This window comes from Pituophis catenifer, unplaced genomic scaffold (assembly GCF_029215685.1).
Source record: "Pituophis catenifer annectens isolate HBS135680 unplaced genomic scaffold, rPitCat1.0.hap2 SCAF_9, whole genome shotgun sequence".
NCBI lineage: Eukaryota > Metazoa > Chordata > Lepidosauria > Squamata > Colubridae > Pituophis > Pituophis catenifer.
The window spans coordinates 25,556,419-25,573,701 of record NW_027256889.1 but is presented as its reverse complement, the minus strand read 5'-3'; the positions used below and the strand labels follow the sequence as shown (position 1 = coordinate 25,573,701).

The following is a 17,283-nucleotide window of genomic DNA, read 5'->3' as shown; positions in this document are numbered from 1 at the left end:
CCACAAGGCTAGTTGTACAACCTCCCGTCTGTATGCGGATTCATCATTGTCTTGAATAAAACAGATTACTGTTATGTTGTGTTGTAAATTTCAAATTTATAAAATGCATAGGCCATATATATATATATATTGAGAAAGAGGTCAGCTGGCGCTCTCTTGTCATTCTTCCAGCAGCTTGGAGTTGTTCAAACTTTGAGAGAAAAGAAGAACTGCCAGCTCTTTAGTTTAGTAGCTTACTTAGCCCTGGAAGATGCTCTTACTTCTCAGCGCCTCCTTGAGCCTTAATAATCAGATACCATTTAATTAAGAAGCAGCCTCCAATGGCTGAGAAGCTGCATCTCATCTTCAATTCCGGTGAGTCCCCGGGGGACCATCATTTTCATGGCGACAGCAGATTGAGGAGAGGCGCGATCCCCTTCCTTCCTCCTTCTCCACCCGCCTCTTCTCCGGTGCAGCCGAGTTTAATTTGCTCCATTTATGTGTTCTCTTAGTGCCTTCCTTGGAGACCTATAAAGAAAACAAATGTATTAATTGTTTAGCTTCTATGTATTTATTTAGCAAATTCGTCTGGGTAATGTGAATGCCAGTCATTCTGCCTCTTCTCTATCCTTCTCCTTGTCTTTGATTTATAGTTTCCAAGCCATTGTGTGCCTTGCAGTGGAAGACAAATGGTGCAAAAAATCCAGGAGTTTAGCAAGATGGGCTAGGCCAGATGTGCAAATACAGATACGGGCTGGTTTTTAAACCTTGCTATCTAAACTAGCAGGATGTCTACATTGACTGAAAGGTCAGACACCAGCTTAGCACACAGTAGCTCTGGATGAGGGATATCTCTGTGGTTTTTCTTTGGGGGAGGGGGATAGCAAGGAGAAGATTGGGGTTTTTTTTGTCCTCCTTATCAGTAATAACAACAATCCCCCCCCTTAATCAGTACCAGCACCAATTCCTAGCATGAAATTCAGTGTTTGGCTGCATTTTAGAATAGGGCAGAAAACAATCATGAATAATTAAACCTGATTCAGGACAAGAATGATAACAAAATAAAGAAAAATAGTTTCCCCTCCCCCTGGACAGCCCCAGCTGTGTAGCAGGATCAGGACTCAATTTTTCTATTTAAGAGGAAGTGAAATTGGATGGTGAATACTTTATTTTTCCCCTTGGAGACTACAGAAAGAAGGCATGTGAGGAAATGAAGGCAAGCTGAATGTCCCAAGATCTTGCTTAAACTATGGGGTCTCTCTCTCTCTCTCCCTCCCTCCCTCCCTCCCTCTCTCTCTCTCTCTCTCTCCTTCCTTCCTTCCTTTCCTTTCTTCTCTCTCTCTCTTTTTCTTTCTCTCTCTTTCTCTCTCTTTCCTCCCTCCCTTCTTTCTTTTCTCCTTCCTTCCTTCCTTCCTTCCTTCCTTCCTTCCTTCCTTCCTTCCTTTCTTTCCCTCCCTTCCTCCTTTCTTTCTTTCTTTCCTTCCTTCCTTCTTTCCTTCTTCCTTCTTTCCTTCTTTCCTCCCTTCTTTCCTTTCCTTTCTTCTCTCTCTCTCTCTCTCTCTCTCTCTCTCTCTCTCTCTCTTACTTTCTGTCTTTCATTATTTGCTGTTATGTTCTGAATTTTGCCTTTACTGATCATATTCTGTCAACAAAAGGGCTCCTTAACTTAATAGTCATTTTGCCCTCATATCTGAAGGTCAACTTTCTGCTGGAATGGCTTCCTCACATAGATTTCCTTTCAGCTACTGCTAATTCATTCTCTCTCTCTTTCACTTTCTTTCTCATGTTCTTTGGAAAATATTAGCCACCCACATCCCCTCCTCCTTCCTCCATCTGTTCCTCCATAATTTAAATGGACGTCTTTTACTACAGGCCTGTCCAATAACTTCAGATAGATCATCAAGTCTCATCAAGAAGCAGATTGTTGTAAATGACTTGTCTGCCCAAGGTAGACAGAAAGAAAGGCTGTCTGACTGAGATTCCCATTTGAGACTGGGGGCTGCAATGGCTAGAAATATGAAGTGTAAATGGCAGATTACACCTTCAACTGTGAAGGGTGTATCTGTGTCTGAGAATGGGGGGGGGGGAGCTTTGGATATCAGTGCAAATTATTACCAGTGGTTTTTGGAATCTGCCACAGCTCTTCCTAATGTCATAAAAACAATTTAGAAGCCCCAGTGAAGGTATAGGAATGAGCACAAAGAAAAAGTCCACATAAGAATCTCATTTCCCATCAATCTCTCATGGAAGGTGTTCATACCTATCTGACAGTTTTGTCTAGCAGGAATTGTACTCTGGATCTGGGGCACAGAGGTCTAGCAGTTAAGACACTGGGCTTCTTGACCAGAAGGTAGGCAGCTTAGACCCAAGCACCACATGATGGGGTCAGTTCCTGCTCTTGCTCCAGCTCCTGCCAACCTAGCAGTTCAAAAGCATGCAAATGCAAGTAGATAAATAGGTACCACTTCAATAGGTAGGTCACAGCATTCTGTGTGCCTCAGCATGTAGTCATGCCAGCCACATGACCATGGAAGCATCTTAAGACAATGCTAGCTACCTTGTCTAGGAAACAGATGAGAACTGCCCCCTAGAGTCAGACATGTCTGGGCAGAGAGAACATTTATTTTTTACCTTTATATTCTGGATTTATGTAGGTTACGAATCATAATGTGAAGTATGCAGATGACATGGCAGTGGTGGGTCTTATCCGGGATGACAATGAAGATGCTTATAGGGAAGAGGTGAAGGCTCTGGTGGACTAGTGCAATAAAAGTAGCTTGGTTCTAAATGTTGATAAAACAAAGGAGATCATTGTAGATTTTAGAAAGAGGCGACATAGTCATACTCCACTCAGTATCAAGGATGCAGCTATAGAGGTTGCCAACAGCATTAAATATCTGGGGGTGCAGATAACTAACAATCTGAACTGGTCTCTCCATACATCATCCTTAGCGAAGCATCTATTTCCTGTGTCGGATGAGAAGAGCACATCTTTCTCCATCTCTCCTGGCCATTTTTTACAGAGGCACAATTGAGAGCATTTTAACAAACTGCATGACTGTTTAGTTTATGGCAGCAGCATCTCAGATAGAAAGTCCATACAGAGAGTGGTAAGGACAGCTGAGAAGATTATAGGAAGCTCGCTTCCTATTGTTCAAAATACTGCTTATAAGCGCCATGTGCTTAGAGCTCGAAGCATTGTTAGAGAACCCATTCACCCACCCTATGGTCTGTTTCTGTTGCTCCCCTCTGGGAGGAACGTTCGGAGTATTTCTAACAGGACTGCCAGATTCTGTAACAGCTTTGTTCCCTCTCCCTTCTGCCTGGTAAACTCACAAGATTCATTTTTCTCACCATGTACATGTATACATCTGAACTAGACTGTGTTGTTTCTCTGTGTCATATAATATATATGGGTACATACATTTACTTACTTACTTACTTACTTACTTACTTACTTACTTACTTACTTACTTATTTATTTATTTATATGTTTATGTAGTGTATATTAGAGGTGGTGGCCCTTTGAGAGCTGCATGCAATGAAATTTCATATTAATGTATGATGATTACTGTACATTCAAAGTGACAATACAGTTATTCTAAGTCTAAGTCTAAGTTGTACAGAAAGCAGCAAAGTGGCTCCAGTTCAATTTAGTTTTGTTTGTGGGAAAATATAAAGACTACCCCAGCAGCAAAATTCATATTTGCTGCTGGGGTAGTCTCCAAGTTCACTCAGAATGTTGTGTTAGTGAAAATTCAGCCCTAGGAAAAATAAAAGCTACCTTGGGTATACCCATCATTCAAGGAGCTGTCCAGCACAGTGGTGCTGAAACTTTTCTTTGTGATAGTAGTCTCCTTGCAGGTAATCCTCAATTTACAGTCCTAATTGAGGCCTCAATTATCATTGTAAGTCATGCTGGTTGTTAAGTGGATCATCAAGTGACCACATCCTATTTTACAACTTTTTTTTTGTGATGGTTGTTAAGTGAATGCAGCAGTCATTAAGTATGGAACATTTTTACGGGACATTTTTCCCCCAGAAATTTGGAAGTAAACCCTGTTTTCCAGCAAAAAGATCATAATCATGCTCATGTGACCATAGGACACTGCAAAGAGCTAAAGTGTGAGGCTGGTTGCTGAGTTCCCAAAATGATGTGACATGACTGCAGGGGGAGGCAGCTGTTGGAACTTTGAATCTGGGTCATAGGCAGCTGTTTGTGGAGCCACGGTGGCACAGTGTTTAGAGTGCAGTACTGCAGGCTACTTCTGCTGACTGCTAGCTGCCTGCAATTTGGCAGTTCAAATCTCACCAGACTCAAGGTTGACTCAGCCTTCCATTCTTCCAAGGTGGGTAAAATGAGGACCCAAATTGTTGGGGGGGGGAATATGCTGACTCCGTAAACTGCTTAGAGAGGGCTGTAAAGCACTGTTTAGTGGTATATAAGTCTAAGTGCTATTGCTAGTGTTATCTGTCGTATCTTCAAATGGTCACTAAGCAACCAGTCATAAGTCAAGGACTACTGTATTAGCCTTTCTCAATTCAGTGCCCTTTGTTGGACTACAAAGTCCACAATACCAATAGCAGAGGATATTTATAACTTGGGGTTCAATAGTAGAGTCCTTGTTGCTCTCTGAGCTTGGAGGTTTGCCCAACTAGGTAAGAAGTAGGTAGGTGGAGTGCACTGATGATGTTATCTAGTCAAGTAATGAAGCATCTTTAGGCAAATAGCCAAACTTGGAGAGCACCAAAGATTCCACAAAATCCATAATTCTCAGACAACAGAACCATTGAATGTATTGGGAGAATACTAATTGTTTTTATGACTGCAGAGTAGAGTACTTTAAACTCTCCCTGGGTGTCTTTGTCCCATGAATGTTCTGTTTGCATTCTTAAAATGCTCTCTAGTTAATGCCAAAATGCATTTAGCATCACACTAAACGTGTGACCTTTCCAATAAATTAATACCCCAAATGCCTTTTTGCCACTTGCAAAATGTAAATTTAAAAAGAAAAAAATCCAATTTGAGCCAACAGGCAATAGCGGTGTCTGCAGTACCAATCCTCAGAATGATATACAGTGCAGCAAGTTCAGGCAGTATTGGACAAGATAAGTTGCAGATGTGTGTGAAAATTCCAGGAAGTACTTTTCTTCTGTGAAGTTTGGAAGCACTTTCAAAACTGCAGGGTTGTGAGGCCACGTTCCTTTGGCAAATGGCGCAGCTGGGCTTCCTCTGCACCACCAGAAGGTCTCTTCAGTGAGGTGAAGTAATCAGCTGAGGTGATGAGACAGATGTGTAGAGGTAGGTCAAAAGTCACGGTGCCAGGCTTCAAGCAGCACACTGCCTTAGCTCATGCGCGGTGGTCTTTCCTGCTTCTATGATCTAATTCTTGGCTTTGATCTGCATTATCTCACCTTCAGAGGATGGTATCTTGAGAGGGGGATGAATAAATTATCCAATTAAAATATTGTTACTGTCCAGTCTTTTATCTGTTGGTGTCAAACTGTATAAAAATAAAGCTCTCGGAGAGACATCTTGGGAGACATCTTGGAACAGAGCAAAAGCCTGGACCTCTGATTTACAACACAGATGCACTGAATCAAAATACAAGTCTTAAATGCTGGTTGGAATGCAAACTGCGGCCACCCAATTCAAATCTTCATCATAAAGTAAACTATAGAAATAGCAACAATGCTTAGACTTATATACCACACTTTACAGTGCTTTACAGCCCTCTCTAAGTGGTTTACAGAGTCAGCATATTATCCCCAACAATCTGGATCCTTGTTTGGAAAGATGGAAGCCTAAGTCAACCTTGAGCCGGTCAGGATCGAACTGCTGGCAGCCAGCAGAATTAGCCTGCAATACTGCATTCTAACCACTGCGCCACCACAGCTCTGAGTGAATTTCTTCATGGCTTTCTTAAGAAAATAATGGAGGTGATAGTGATAAACATAGATACTATTCTGAGGGGAAACAGTAATTTCAAAAATATACAGGTAATCCCAGTGGTGAAATGTAAAATTTGTTACTACCGGTTCTGTGGGTGTGGCTTGGTGGTGGGGGGGGGGTAATGTGACTGGGTTGGCTTGGCCAACTTTTTTTTTTCTTTTAAAACCATTTTTTCTACAACCTCTTCGGCCAAAGAGGTTGTAGAAAAAATGCTTTTAAAAGGCTCTGACGATCCCAGCTGAGCCGCACAATCGTCAGAGGCTTTTTTTTTTTACTTTTAAAAGCATTTTTTCGGCCGAAGAGGTTGTAGAAAAAATGCTTTTAAAAATAATTTTAAAAAGCCTCTGATGATTGCGCAGCTCAGCTGGGCATGGGTGGGGACAGGGATTTTTGCTACCTGTTCTCTGAACCACCCACCGCCATCGCTACCGGATCAGGCAATCCAGTCCGAACTGGGAGCATTTCATCCCTGGGTAATCCTCAATTTATGACTAGCCACTAAGTGACTGTTTATAGTTCTGACAGACTTACCTGGAGGTTGCTTAAAATCCAAATTTGAAATCCTGATGGTTGCCCCCCCCCCCCATAGTCACATGATTTTAGTTGCTTGGCAACCGGACCACATTTAGGTCTATTTGCAGTGCCCCATAGTCACATGACCCTGTTTTACGATGGTTTTGCCAAAAATTGGCAGTAACTTTTGGATTTTGGCAAAACTGGCCTCATAGTGAACCATTAGTTCACTTAATAACCCCAGTGGACGCTTAGGACCCTGGTGGTCACTTAACAACCACACACAAAGAAAGGTCATAATATAGAATTGGTTACTTTATCATTTGTATTCCATCAGAAGACAATGTGATTAGAAAAAGCATGGAGTGGGCGGAAATGGATAAGCTTACGAAGGAGATACAAGAAAAAGAGGAAACAGAATACTACCTAGCCTGGGAGAGATGGTATAAATGGCTGGAGGAAAAGGGGAAAAAAGGACAAGGAAAGATTAAATAACGGTTGAATTAGGAGTAGAAATATAAGAACAAATGGGAAGAAACAAAAATTGTTGAAAGGAAATTGGGTACATGTTAATGTCTAATGTAAATAAAACAATTAGAATAATATAATACATTATAGTGGTATATATATGATATATTAGAAATATATGTATAAAAGATGTACTAGGATAAGAGAGAGAAAATGTATAAGTATGGATTACCAATGTGAAACTGTTGAAAAGAAGAAAGTGTTGATATTTCTTTTTTTTTTAAAAAAAAAAACCTGTTTAATAAAAATATTTTTTTAAAAAATAGAATTGGTCACATGATGACTTGTTTTATGACCACAGGCACCATTACAGTCATAACTCGAGGACTACATATATCTCATTGGATTAATACCCTTGTGATTTTGGTTATTATTCTCAGACGCAGGCAGGAGGCTGAAAACGTCGTTCTGCCTCAGGCAGGTTGAAAAATATCTGCAAAAGAAACATTTTTTTTTTTTACATTTTGAGAGGTGAGTTAGTAGGATCTGGTGCTGCTGTCCTTGGAAAAGCTACATACGCACATCCCAAGGGGTGGGATCCCACTTGGTGATAGATTTGTTAAAATAAAAAAAAAATGTTTGTGGTTTGTCATGCTTTGGGAATTCAGCCATAGATTCCGTACTTTGAGTGATCCAGGTCATTCAGTGATGGCTAACCTTTTTGCCATCACGTGCCAGGAGTGGGGGGGTGTCACGTGCACACGTGCCCATACCCTTAATTCTATGCACCCCGCTCCCATGCATGCACGCAGGACCCACCCGCTCCCCCTCTGCACCAGGCCCGGTGGGCCCAGTAGGCCTGTTTTTCTCTCTCCCCAGGCTCCAGAGCCTTTCTAGGAGCTTGGGGAGGACAAAAACAGCCTTCCCCACTCCCCTGGAGGCCCTCTGGAGGCCGGAAACAGCCCGTTTGTCAACTTCCGGTGGGACCGGAAGGCCTGTTTTTTGCTCCACCCCAAAAAAACAGGAACGGGCCTCCAGAGGGCCTCCGGGGGAAGGAGGCTGTTTTTGCCCTCCCCAAGTTCCTAGAAAGGCTTTGGAGCCTGGGGAGAGAGAAAAACGGGCCTTCCTCACAACCCACTGAGGCCCTCTGTAGGCAGGAAACAACCTGTTTCCCTACTTCCAGTGGGCCCAGAAGGCCCAAAAAAGGCTGAGCTCGCGTGCCGATAGGTGGCACATGTGCCATAGATTTGCCATTACGGTACTAGAGTATGGGTTAATGCACGGGGAGGGGGCAACTATGGTCCCTTCATGACCTGTGGACTTCAGCTCCCAGAATTCCTGAGCCATGCTGGCTCAGGAATTCTGGGAGTTGCAGTCCACGGGTCGTAAAGGGACCATAGTTGCCCATCCCTGGTATATTAGTTTGGGTATATTATATTATGTGGACACAACTCTTGGCTTTTATTTTCCCATTTGCAGAATTTACTGTCTTGTATGAATTCAGCCACTGTGTGAAGATGATGTCCAGTGGTACCTCTGCCAAGAGAAAGCATAATAAAGGACTGTAATAAAGCTGCCAAGCCATAAACCATGATTAAAAGCCATGTTGTCTGAGTGCATAGCATACACTGCTCCTGAAGAGGCAGGGTAAAAAAAAAAAAAAAGTCAAAATGGTGCTTGCAGCCACATGAAGTAAACCTCACCCCCTTTTTTATAAGCCTTATTCATAGCAGACAAACGAGAGACAGAGCTTTAATATTGTCACAGCCACCATCTTGATTGACACCTCCCCCCAGTGGTGGGTTGCCCCCATTTCACACGGGTTCTATAGAACCGGTAGTAAAAACTGGCAGAAGGCTCCACCCACCAACCCCAACATCATCAAAATGTTTTTGCACATGCACAGAAGCGTCTGCGCTTGCGCAGAAGAGTGCACGCGGCACCGCTGCAAACTGGTAGTAAAGGTAAATAGAACCCACCCCTGCCTCCTCTCCATGCATGACCCTACAAAGCAAGCCAACAGATGTTTTTAGCCTATTGCATGAAACCAGACCTTTCCTAGTTACTTCTATGGGGTTGTTTCTGTTTCTCATTGCTTGTCGTTGGCTATTAGTCTAGCACCGTGATGGTGAACCTATGGTATGCGTGCCACAGGTGGCATGTGGAGTCATTTCTGTGGGCACACGAGCCATCGCCCTAGGTCAGTTCCGCCGAGCATGCATGCGCACCTCCTACCGGCCAGCTGATTTTCGACTCTCTGCCGCACATGCAGGAGAATCACACGCATGCCCGTGCTGCCCCTCCCAGAAATCTCCACGCAGCCTGTTTTGGATGCCAGGTAAGTACAGGGCTCGCACGGAGGCTCTGGGAGGGTGAAAAATGGGCCTATGGAAGACAGGAAATGGGCCGTTTCTGGCCTCTGGAGGCTGGGGGTAGCAGTTTCCAGCCTCCGGAGGCTTCAGGGAGGCCTGCTAGGCCCAAAAGAGGGCATGGGTGGGTCACACGTGCCTGTGAGGGGGGATAAGGGAGTGCAGGGGGCGCGCGCGCCTGCGCAGGGGGCAGGGCAGCATGCGGGTGGTTATGCACACATGCACAGGGGGACAGGGCGTGCGGGGATCATTGCATTATGGGTGTGGGCACGCATGTGTGCACAATAGCACGTGTGCATGTGTTTTTAGCACCCAAGGAAAAAAGTCTAGCAGAAAAGAGGATGTAGTGGTAGAATTCTAAATTTTACCACTTCGCGTTATAACACCGTTTTATACTTTCCTCTGTTAGAAAAATGGTAACACGAAAAGAATCTGCACATAGAAAACTACCATATGAAATGTAACCAATGTAACACAATTTTCACCTTGATTTCATTCCAGGGAGTTCTCTCTGTCTCTCCATCTCCCTCTCCCTCTCTCCCCCCTCCCTTTCTCTCTCCTTCCCTCCCTCTCCCTCTCCATCTCTCTCTCTCTCTTTCTCCTATCAGTAGTCCGTGACTTACAACTTGGACCAGACTTACAACCAGGACCAGAATTTCCATTGTTCAGGCTTCCAGTTGTTAAATGAGTCATGCCCAATTCTAAAACCTCCTTTTGCCACAGTTGTTAAGCAAATCACTGCAGTTGTTAAATGACTAATATAGTCATAAATCAAATCCAGCTTCCTGTTCTGCCCTAGCTACGGACCCTAAAGAACGCAGCAGACACAAAGTCTGTACAAACCGTAGTTTACTAAATTAAATCAGTTTTTTTTTTTCAAACAAAGGCTGTTAATTAACTTTCTTAACAGCCTGCAAGAATCCGAAGAATAAATAATCTTAATCTTACTATGATTGGCAGAAAGCCCAGAAGCAATTTGCAAAGAACGAAGATCAAGGCACGAAGGAGACTGAACAAAGTTGTTCCCTGCAAATTGCTTCAGTCAGCGTTCCTCCTTAAATAGGCTAAGAGAGTGGCCAATTAGCCACAAGCCTTAGTCTCGAGGAGACCTCCTCCTGAGGAGCCACTCCTGCCTTTTGGCAGCTCTGCGCGCCCGTGCATCGAGGAGAGGCTCCTCCTCTTCGTCCTCTTCACTTATAGGAGCTTCTGGAGGTTCTGAAGGCCGTGGCTGAATCCCTGCCTCTGGCACCACATCTTCTCCAGCCTCCTCATTGTCTGACTCGAGTGCCAGCTGCACAGGCTGCTGGCGCAGCACCACACCAGCCTCCTCACTGTCCGAATCAGCCACTAGCCGCACAGACCGTATACGGGCCACAACACTTTCCCCATTGACAGAAACCAGTTGGGAAGGTCACAAGCGGTGATGACACAGCCCAGTGAGGCTGCAAGTGTTGTAAATATATGCCAATTGCCAAGTGCCTGAATTTTGATCACATGACCAGGGGAGACTGTGTCATTTGTAATTGTGAGGTTGTCATTTTTTTTCTGTACCGTTGTAACGCTAACAGTTACTAAACAAAGGATTGTAAGTCAAGGACCAGATCTGTCTATCTACATACAATGCCTGTCTCTTTATCTGTCTGTCCATCTATCCTTCTATCTATCTCAAAGCCATTTTGGAACTACCAAAAACCTTGTCATCTCATTGGAATTTCTAAAGCAAAGTGTTGCAGTTCACATGATACAGGATTGTGTCCACAGTGACCAATCCATTTCTGTCATGTTCACCGGTGCAGATTTGTTTGCTTAGCCGCAAAGGCTTGGTTCTAATTTTTCATATATGACGATTATTAAAAGCTAACATTTATAGTCCAAACTTGCTCAGTCTGCTCAATAAACATCCCAGAACCAAAGTATAAGTGGAGTTTTATCTTAAAAATCCCTGATTTAAAGCAATTTCTGCAAATTCTAGTGTAAATGGAACTGACTGCCTGTGAATCAATCTTTAATTGCCCAAGGTCTTTTGCTATTTACACTCTTGGTCTGACAAAATTCCTAGCTCCAACAATAGATCAAAGTATATTTAAAATGCATATTTTAGGTAGAAGGAAATTAATATAATATATATTTATATATTTACTTTTCTTTAGTAATTGCATGTTTTATGCCTTTCCCTTTGAAAGTTCAAAGGCAGGATAAAGAGGGTTGATCACTTATTTCCACCCCCACAAACACCCCCCCACACACACCAACAATCTAGCAGAGTAGCTGAGTTGGAAGGAAGAGAATGGCCCATGTTATCTTAGTAAACTCAATCGTTGATTTACACTGGGCCCTCAATGAGTCAAAGCAAACACATCTTTAAATGCTCTACTATAAAATGAGACATTTTAATTCAGGTTGAAAGAAAAACTTTAAACCACAATGTTGATGCAACGGAGTACTTGATTGATCCATCTGTGTGCAAGGAAGGAGACAAAATTTTTGCTAGTATTTTTTGTGAGATGGCTGAATACAATAGTAGAGAGCAGTGGTGAAATTCAATTTTTTTTTACTACCAGTTCTGTGGGCGTGGCTTGGTGGGCATGTTGTGGCTTGGTGGGCGAGGCAGGGGAAGGATACTGCAAAATCCCCATTCCCTCCCCACTCCAGGAGAAGGATATTGCAAAATCTCCATTCCCACCCCACTCCAGGGGAAGGATACTGCAAAATCCCCATTCCCTTCCCACTCCTGGGGGAAGGATATTGCAAAATCTCCATTCCCTCCCCACTCCAGGAGAAGGATATTGCAAAATCTCCATTCCCACCCCACTCCAGGGGAAGGATATTGCAAAATCTTCATTCCCATCCCACTCTGGGACCAGCCAGAGGTGGTATTTGCTGGTTTTCTGAACTACTCAAAATTTCCACGAGCAGTTCTCCAGAACTTGTCAGAACCTGCTGGATTTCACCCCTGGTAGAAAGTTATATCTAGCTCAGGGTTGAACTGTTGGGTTCTTGATATTCTCGGAGATTGATTGTTTTTCTGCAGATCTTTTGTTATCTGGCTAGGTAACATCATCAGTGTATGGGAGCATAGTTCAATTGGTTGTCTCAAAGTTGCTTTTCAAAAAGGCAACTGGACTAATTTGATCCCCCCCCCCTTGAAAATGTTTCACTGCTCATCCAAGAAGCTTCTTCAGTTTTGACTGAATGGTGGGGAATGGATGGCTGCTGATCAGATTAATAACCAGATGACTGCTAAGGAATATAAATCCTTCCATTTCCCACCATTCATAAACATTTCAGTTGGTTCAAAAGGCAGCGGCCCACATGGTTTTGTGCAGGCCTAAGTGTGCACATGTGTCATCTCTCCTGAGGGAGCTCCATTGGTTTCTGATTTTTTTTAAAAAAAATTTGATTTATATGCTGCCCTTCTCCGGAGACTCAGGGCGGCTTACAATGTGCTAAGCAATAGCCTTCATACTTTTTGTATGTTTATACAAAGTCAGTTTATTGCCCCCACAAACTGGGTCCTCAATTTACCTACCTTAGAAAGGATGGAAGGCTGAGTCAACCTTGAGCCTGGCAAGATTCGAACTTACTTTAATTGCAGACAGCTGGTGTTAAATTACAGTGCCTTGTCTGCAGAGCTATCCAGGCTCCAGGTTCCAACTCAAAGTGCTGATTGTCACCTTTGAAACCCTACTTGGCTTGCAATCAGGTTATTTGAAGGATCGCCTTCTCCTAGTTACATCTATCTGAGCTACCAGAGCAGGGAGGCAAGGAATGCTAGAGGTCTCCTCTTCATCTGGAGGGACCCAGAAGAAGGGCCTTCTCTGTGGTGGCTCCCTCCCTGTGGAATATCATCTCTGCAAAAATAAAATAGGCCTCCACTTTGACACTCTTTAGCAAAGGGCTGAAGACCTTGTTGTCAATGTTCTGACTGACAAACCCAACAGGCAAGCACTAGTGAGCCTATCCAATCTCTGAAAGCAAAACTTTATTGAATATATCATTTCGGCACTGATTAGGGCAAAGCCAGATCTAGCTAATTCCCACGCAAACCCCAACAATTAACATATAGAATTCTCCCTCCCCTTATTAGTTCAGCTTGTTATGAGAAAAAGTCTTTGGCTTTAGAAAACACCTGCTGGACTGTCCTTGGCTCTCACCCTCATCTTGATGTCTGGAGACTACATTCCATCTCCCCCTTCTCTCCCCCCTGGTTCATTGACAAGCTGAGAAGCCATAATGGTTGCAACAGCAAAAGCAAACTTTGAATTTTGACACTGGTTTTGCCAATTGGCCTGGAGAACCCAGAGTGGAATGGAGCCCATCAAGTGGCTTATCTGATTGGTTGTTGTCATCAGAGAGGTTATTGCTTTCTATCATTTTCTATCAGGTTTTTATCTTCGTAAATTGCCCGGAGTCACTGAGAGTGAGTTGGATGGCCATACAAATTTTCATCAATCAATAAATAGTTCCAGTCTTGTTAGGAGTTTGGCTTCCTTGAATGCTCCTTGATTAGGGTATTGTTTCTCTGATGCTGTTTCATGCTTACTGTATCTGTGTGTTGGCTGTTAGGGAGTGTTTCTTTGACTTTTGGTAGTAGCTTTTTTTAAAAAAAATGTGTGTAGCATTTTTAGCTTATAGAGCACCTCACAGTGCTTTGTAGCACTCTTTGAATAGAATAGAATTTTTTATTGGCCAAGTGTGATTGGACACACAAGGAATTTGTCTTGGTGCATACGCTCTCAGTGTACACAAAAGAAAAGATACATTAGTCAAGAATCATAAGGTACAACACTTAATGATAATCATAGGGAACAAATAAGCAATCAGGAAACAACATCAATATAAATCGTAAGGATAAAAGTAACTAAAATTACAGTCATACAATCATAAGTGGAAGGAGATGGGTGGTGCGAACAATGAGAAGATTAATAGTAATGCAGATTTAATAACTAGTTTGAATGTGTTGAGGGAATTATTTGTTTAGCAGAGTGATGGTGTTTGGGAAAAAACTGTCCTTGTGTCTAGTTGTTCTGGTGTGCAGTGTCCTATAGTGTTGTTTTGAGAGTAGGAGTTGAAACAGTTTACGTCCAGGATGCGAGGGGTTTGTAAATATTTCCACAGCCCTCTTTTTGACTGGTGCAGTATACAGGTCCTCAATGGAAGGCAGGTTGGTAGCCATTGTTTTTTCTGCAATTCTATTTATCCTCTGAAGTCTGTGTCTGTCTTTTTGGGTTGCAGAACCAAACCAGACAGTTATAGAGGTGCAGATGACAGACTCAATAATTCCTCTGTAGAACTGGATCAGCAGCTCCTTGGGCAGTTTGAGGTTTCTGAGTTGGCGCAGAAAGAACATTCTTTGTTGTGCTTTTTAGCACTCTCTGGGTGGTTTACAATGTAGAAGCATTATTTGCATATTGCCCCCAACAATCTGGGCCCTAATTTTACAGACCTTGGAATAATGGAAGGCTGAGTCAACCTTAAACCATGTCAAGATCAAACTCCAGGCTGTGGACAGAGTTTGCCTGCAAAACTGCACTTTAACCACTTTGCCACCAGGATTTAACTTTCATATCCATTTTTCTTCCTATTGATGTGCTTGGACATATATGTCTCTCTTTCTCCCCAGGAGATCCAGCAGCAGAAGAGTGGTCCCAATGGAGTGTCTGTTCCCTTACCTGTGGGCAGGGCACCCAGGTGCGAACACGCTCCTGTGTCTCCTCACCCTATGGGACTCTGTGTAGTGGCTTGCTGCGAGAGAGCAGGACATGCAACAACACTGCCATTTGCCCAGGTAAGTGAAGAGAAAACAGAGAGTAGATATCCTTCCTTCTTCTTGCCTTCTTGCTGCTTCTTTCCTTCCCCCAAAGTTGTCTGTTGACCATGGTTACAGGCAGTCCTCGACTTATACTATGTTTTCCCAAAAATAAGACCCTGTCTTATATATTTTTTTGAACCCCAAAGTAAATGCTTGGCCTTATTTTTGGGGAGGTCTTATTATTTTGGGACACATGGAGTAAGATGGGGCTCCTCTTGCCGTCTTACCTGATTTCCAGCTCTGCATTTAAATATGTTCGGGGAGGGCTTATTTTTGGGGGGACGCTTATTTTAGTGCATGTGCTGAAAAGCCCAATTAGGCTTCTTATCAGGGGATGTCTTATTTTTGGGGAAACAGGGTAACCATTCATTTAATGACCGTACAAAGTTTCAACAACACAGAAAAAAGTGACTTATGACCTATCCTCGCTCTTATGACTGTTGAAGCACCCCCAGAGTCACATGATCAAAATTCAGGCCCTTGGCAATCGGCATATATTTCCAAAAGGTGCAGCATCCCAGAGGTGCGTCTTTCCCATTTGCAATCTTTGCTTCGCAGTCTGACTAGCAAAGTCAATGGGGGAATCTGGATTTGTTTAATGACGATGTGATTACTTAACAACCATTTTTCACACTTATGACCATTGCAGCATCCCCATGGTCATGTGATTTACATCCAGATGCTTGACAACGGGTTCATATTTATGACCATCACAGTGTCCCGGGGTCATGTGACTGATTCCCTTTTTGCAAACTTCTAACACGCAAAGTCAAGGGGGAAGCCAGGTTCATTTAACAACCGTGTTACTAACTTAAGTACTGCAGTGATTCACTTAACAACTGTGACAAGAATGGTCGCAAAATGGGGCAAAACTCACTTAACAAATTTCCCACTTGCCAACATAAATGCTGGGCTCAATTGTAGTCAAAAGCTGAGAGCTACTTGTATTGCAATTTGGTCATGGGGCTACTCTTGAAGAGTATCCAGAAGTTGCAGCTGGCGCAGAATGGGACTGCATGGACAATCTTGGGACTCCCTAGGGTTGTGCTCATACAGCTGGTCCTCGACTTACAACAGTTCGTTTAGTGACCATTCAAAGTTACAACAGCACTGTAAAAAGGGACATAGCCATTTTTCACACTCCCCGCAGAATCCCTGTGGTCACATGACTAAAATTCAGACTGTGGAAACTGGTTCATATTTATGACGGTCACAGTGTCCCAGGGTCATGTGATCCCCTTTTGCGACCTTCTGGCAAGAAAAATCAAGGGGGAAGACAGATTCACTTAACAACAAGTTACTAAGTCAACAACTGCAGTGATTCATTGAAAAACTGCAGCAAGAAAAAGTCATAAAATGGGGGGAAACTCACTTAACCAACATCTCACTTAGCAACATAGATGTTTGGGCTCAATTGTAATCCTAAATTGAGAACTAACTGTAACTCTGCTGATACACAAGTTGCATTGAGTGCTACTTTGCTTCCAGGTCCAATTCAAAGTATTGGTTATCACCTTTAAAGCCCTTCATGGCATAGGACCAGGTTACCTGAGGAACCATCTTCTCTCAATTACATTGTTCCATCCCACCTGGTCGGGCAGGTAGACCATGTTATGGATCCTGCTGATTAAAAAAATTCAACTTGCTGGTGTCAACCGTCCGACTAGTGAGCCCAAGAAAAGTAGGCAGTCTCAGGAACTTTGAACTCCCAAAATCAAAACTTTATTGGAGATGCCATTTTGGTACTGAAGAATCAAAACCAACTCTGGGTTTTCCTGTGCAATGCATGCATAGTTAAACAATAGCTTTCCTTTTCCCCACCCTTGGTTAGTCACAATGTCCAATTATGAATCGTTCTTTTGTTTTGAGAACTGTTTGCTTTTCTGTCAGTGGCCTTGGTGGGTTCTTGGCACTCACGGTCCATCTCTGGCGCATCTGCATGCTTTTTCCCTTTCCCTCCCCCACTTCTTTGGCAAGTTGAATAGTGATAAGTCCTAAACATTTCAAAAGCAGTTCAGCCAGGGGTGAAATCCAACAGGTTCTGGAAAACCGGTAGCGGAAATTTTGAGCAATTCAGAGAACCGGTAGCGGAAATTTTGAGTAGTTCGGAAAACTGGCAAATATCACCTCTGGCTGGTCCCAGAGTTGGGAGGGGATGGGGATTTTGCAGTATCCTTCCCCTGGAGTGG

General features: G+C 43.2%; 1 protein-coding gene across 1 annotated transcript in view; it reads left to right on the top strand.

The window, feature by feature from the left end:
- Positions 1-17,283, top strand: part of ADGRB2 (adhesion G protein-coupled receptor B2) — a 329,562-nt gene that overhangs the window by 148,578 nt on the left and 163,701 nt on the right. Inside the window, exon 4 of the mRNA XM_070949232.1 lies at positions 14,906-15,070. Within this exon, the coding sequence (XP_070805333.1) occupies positions 14,906-15,070 (165 nt within the window). The remainder of the gene's footprint in view (positions 1-14,905; positions 15,071-17,283) is intronic.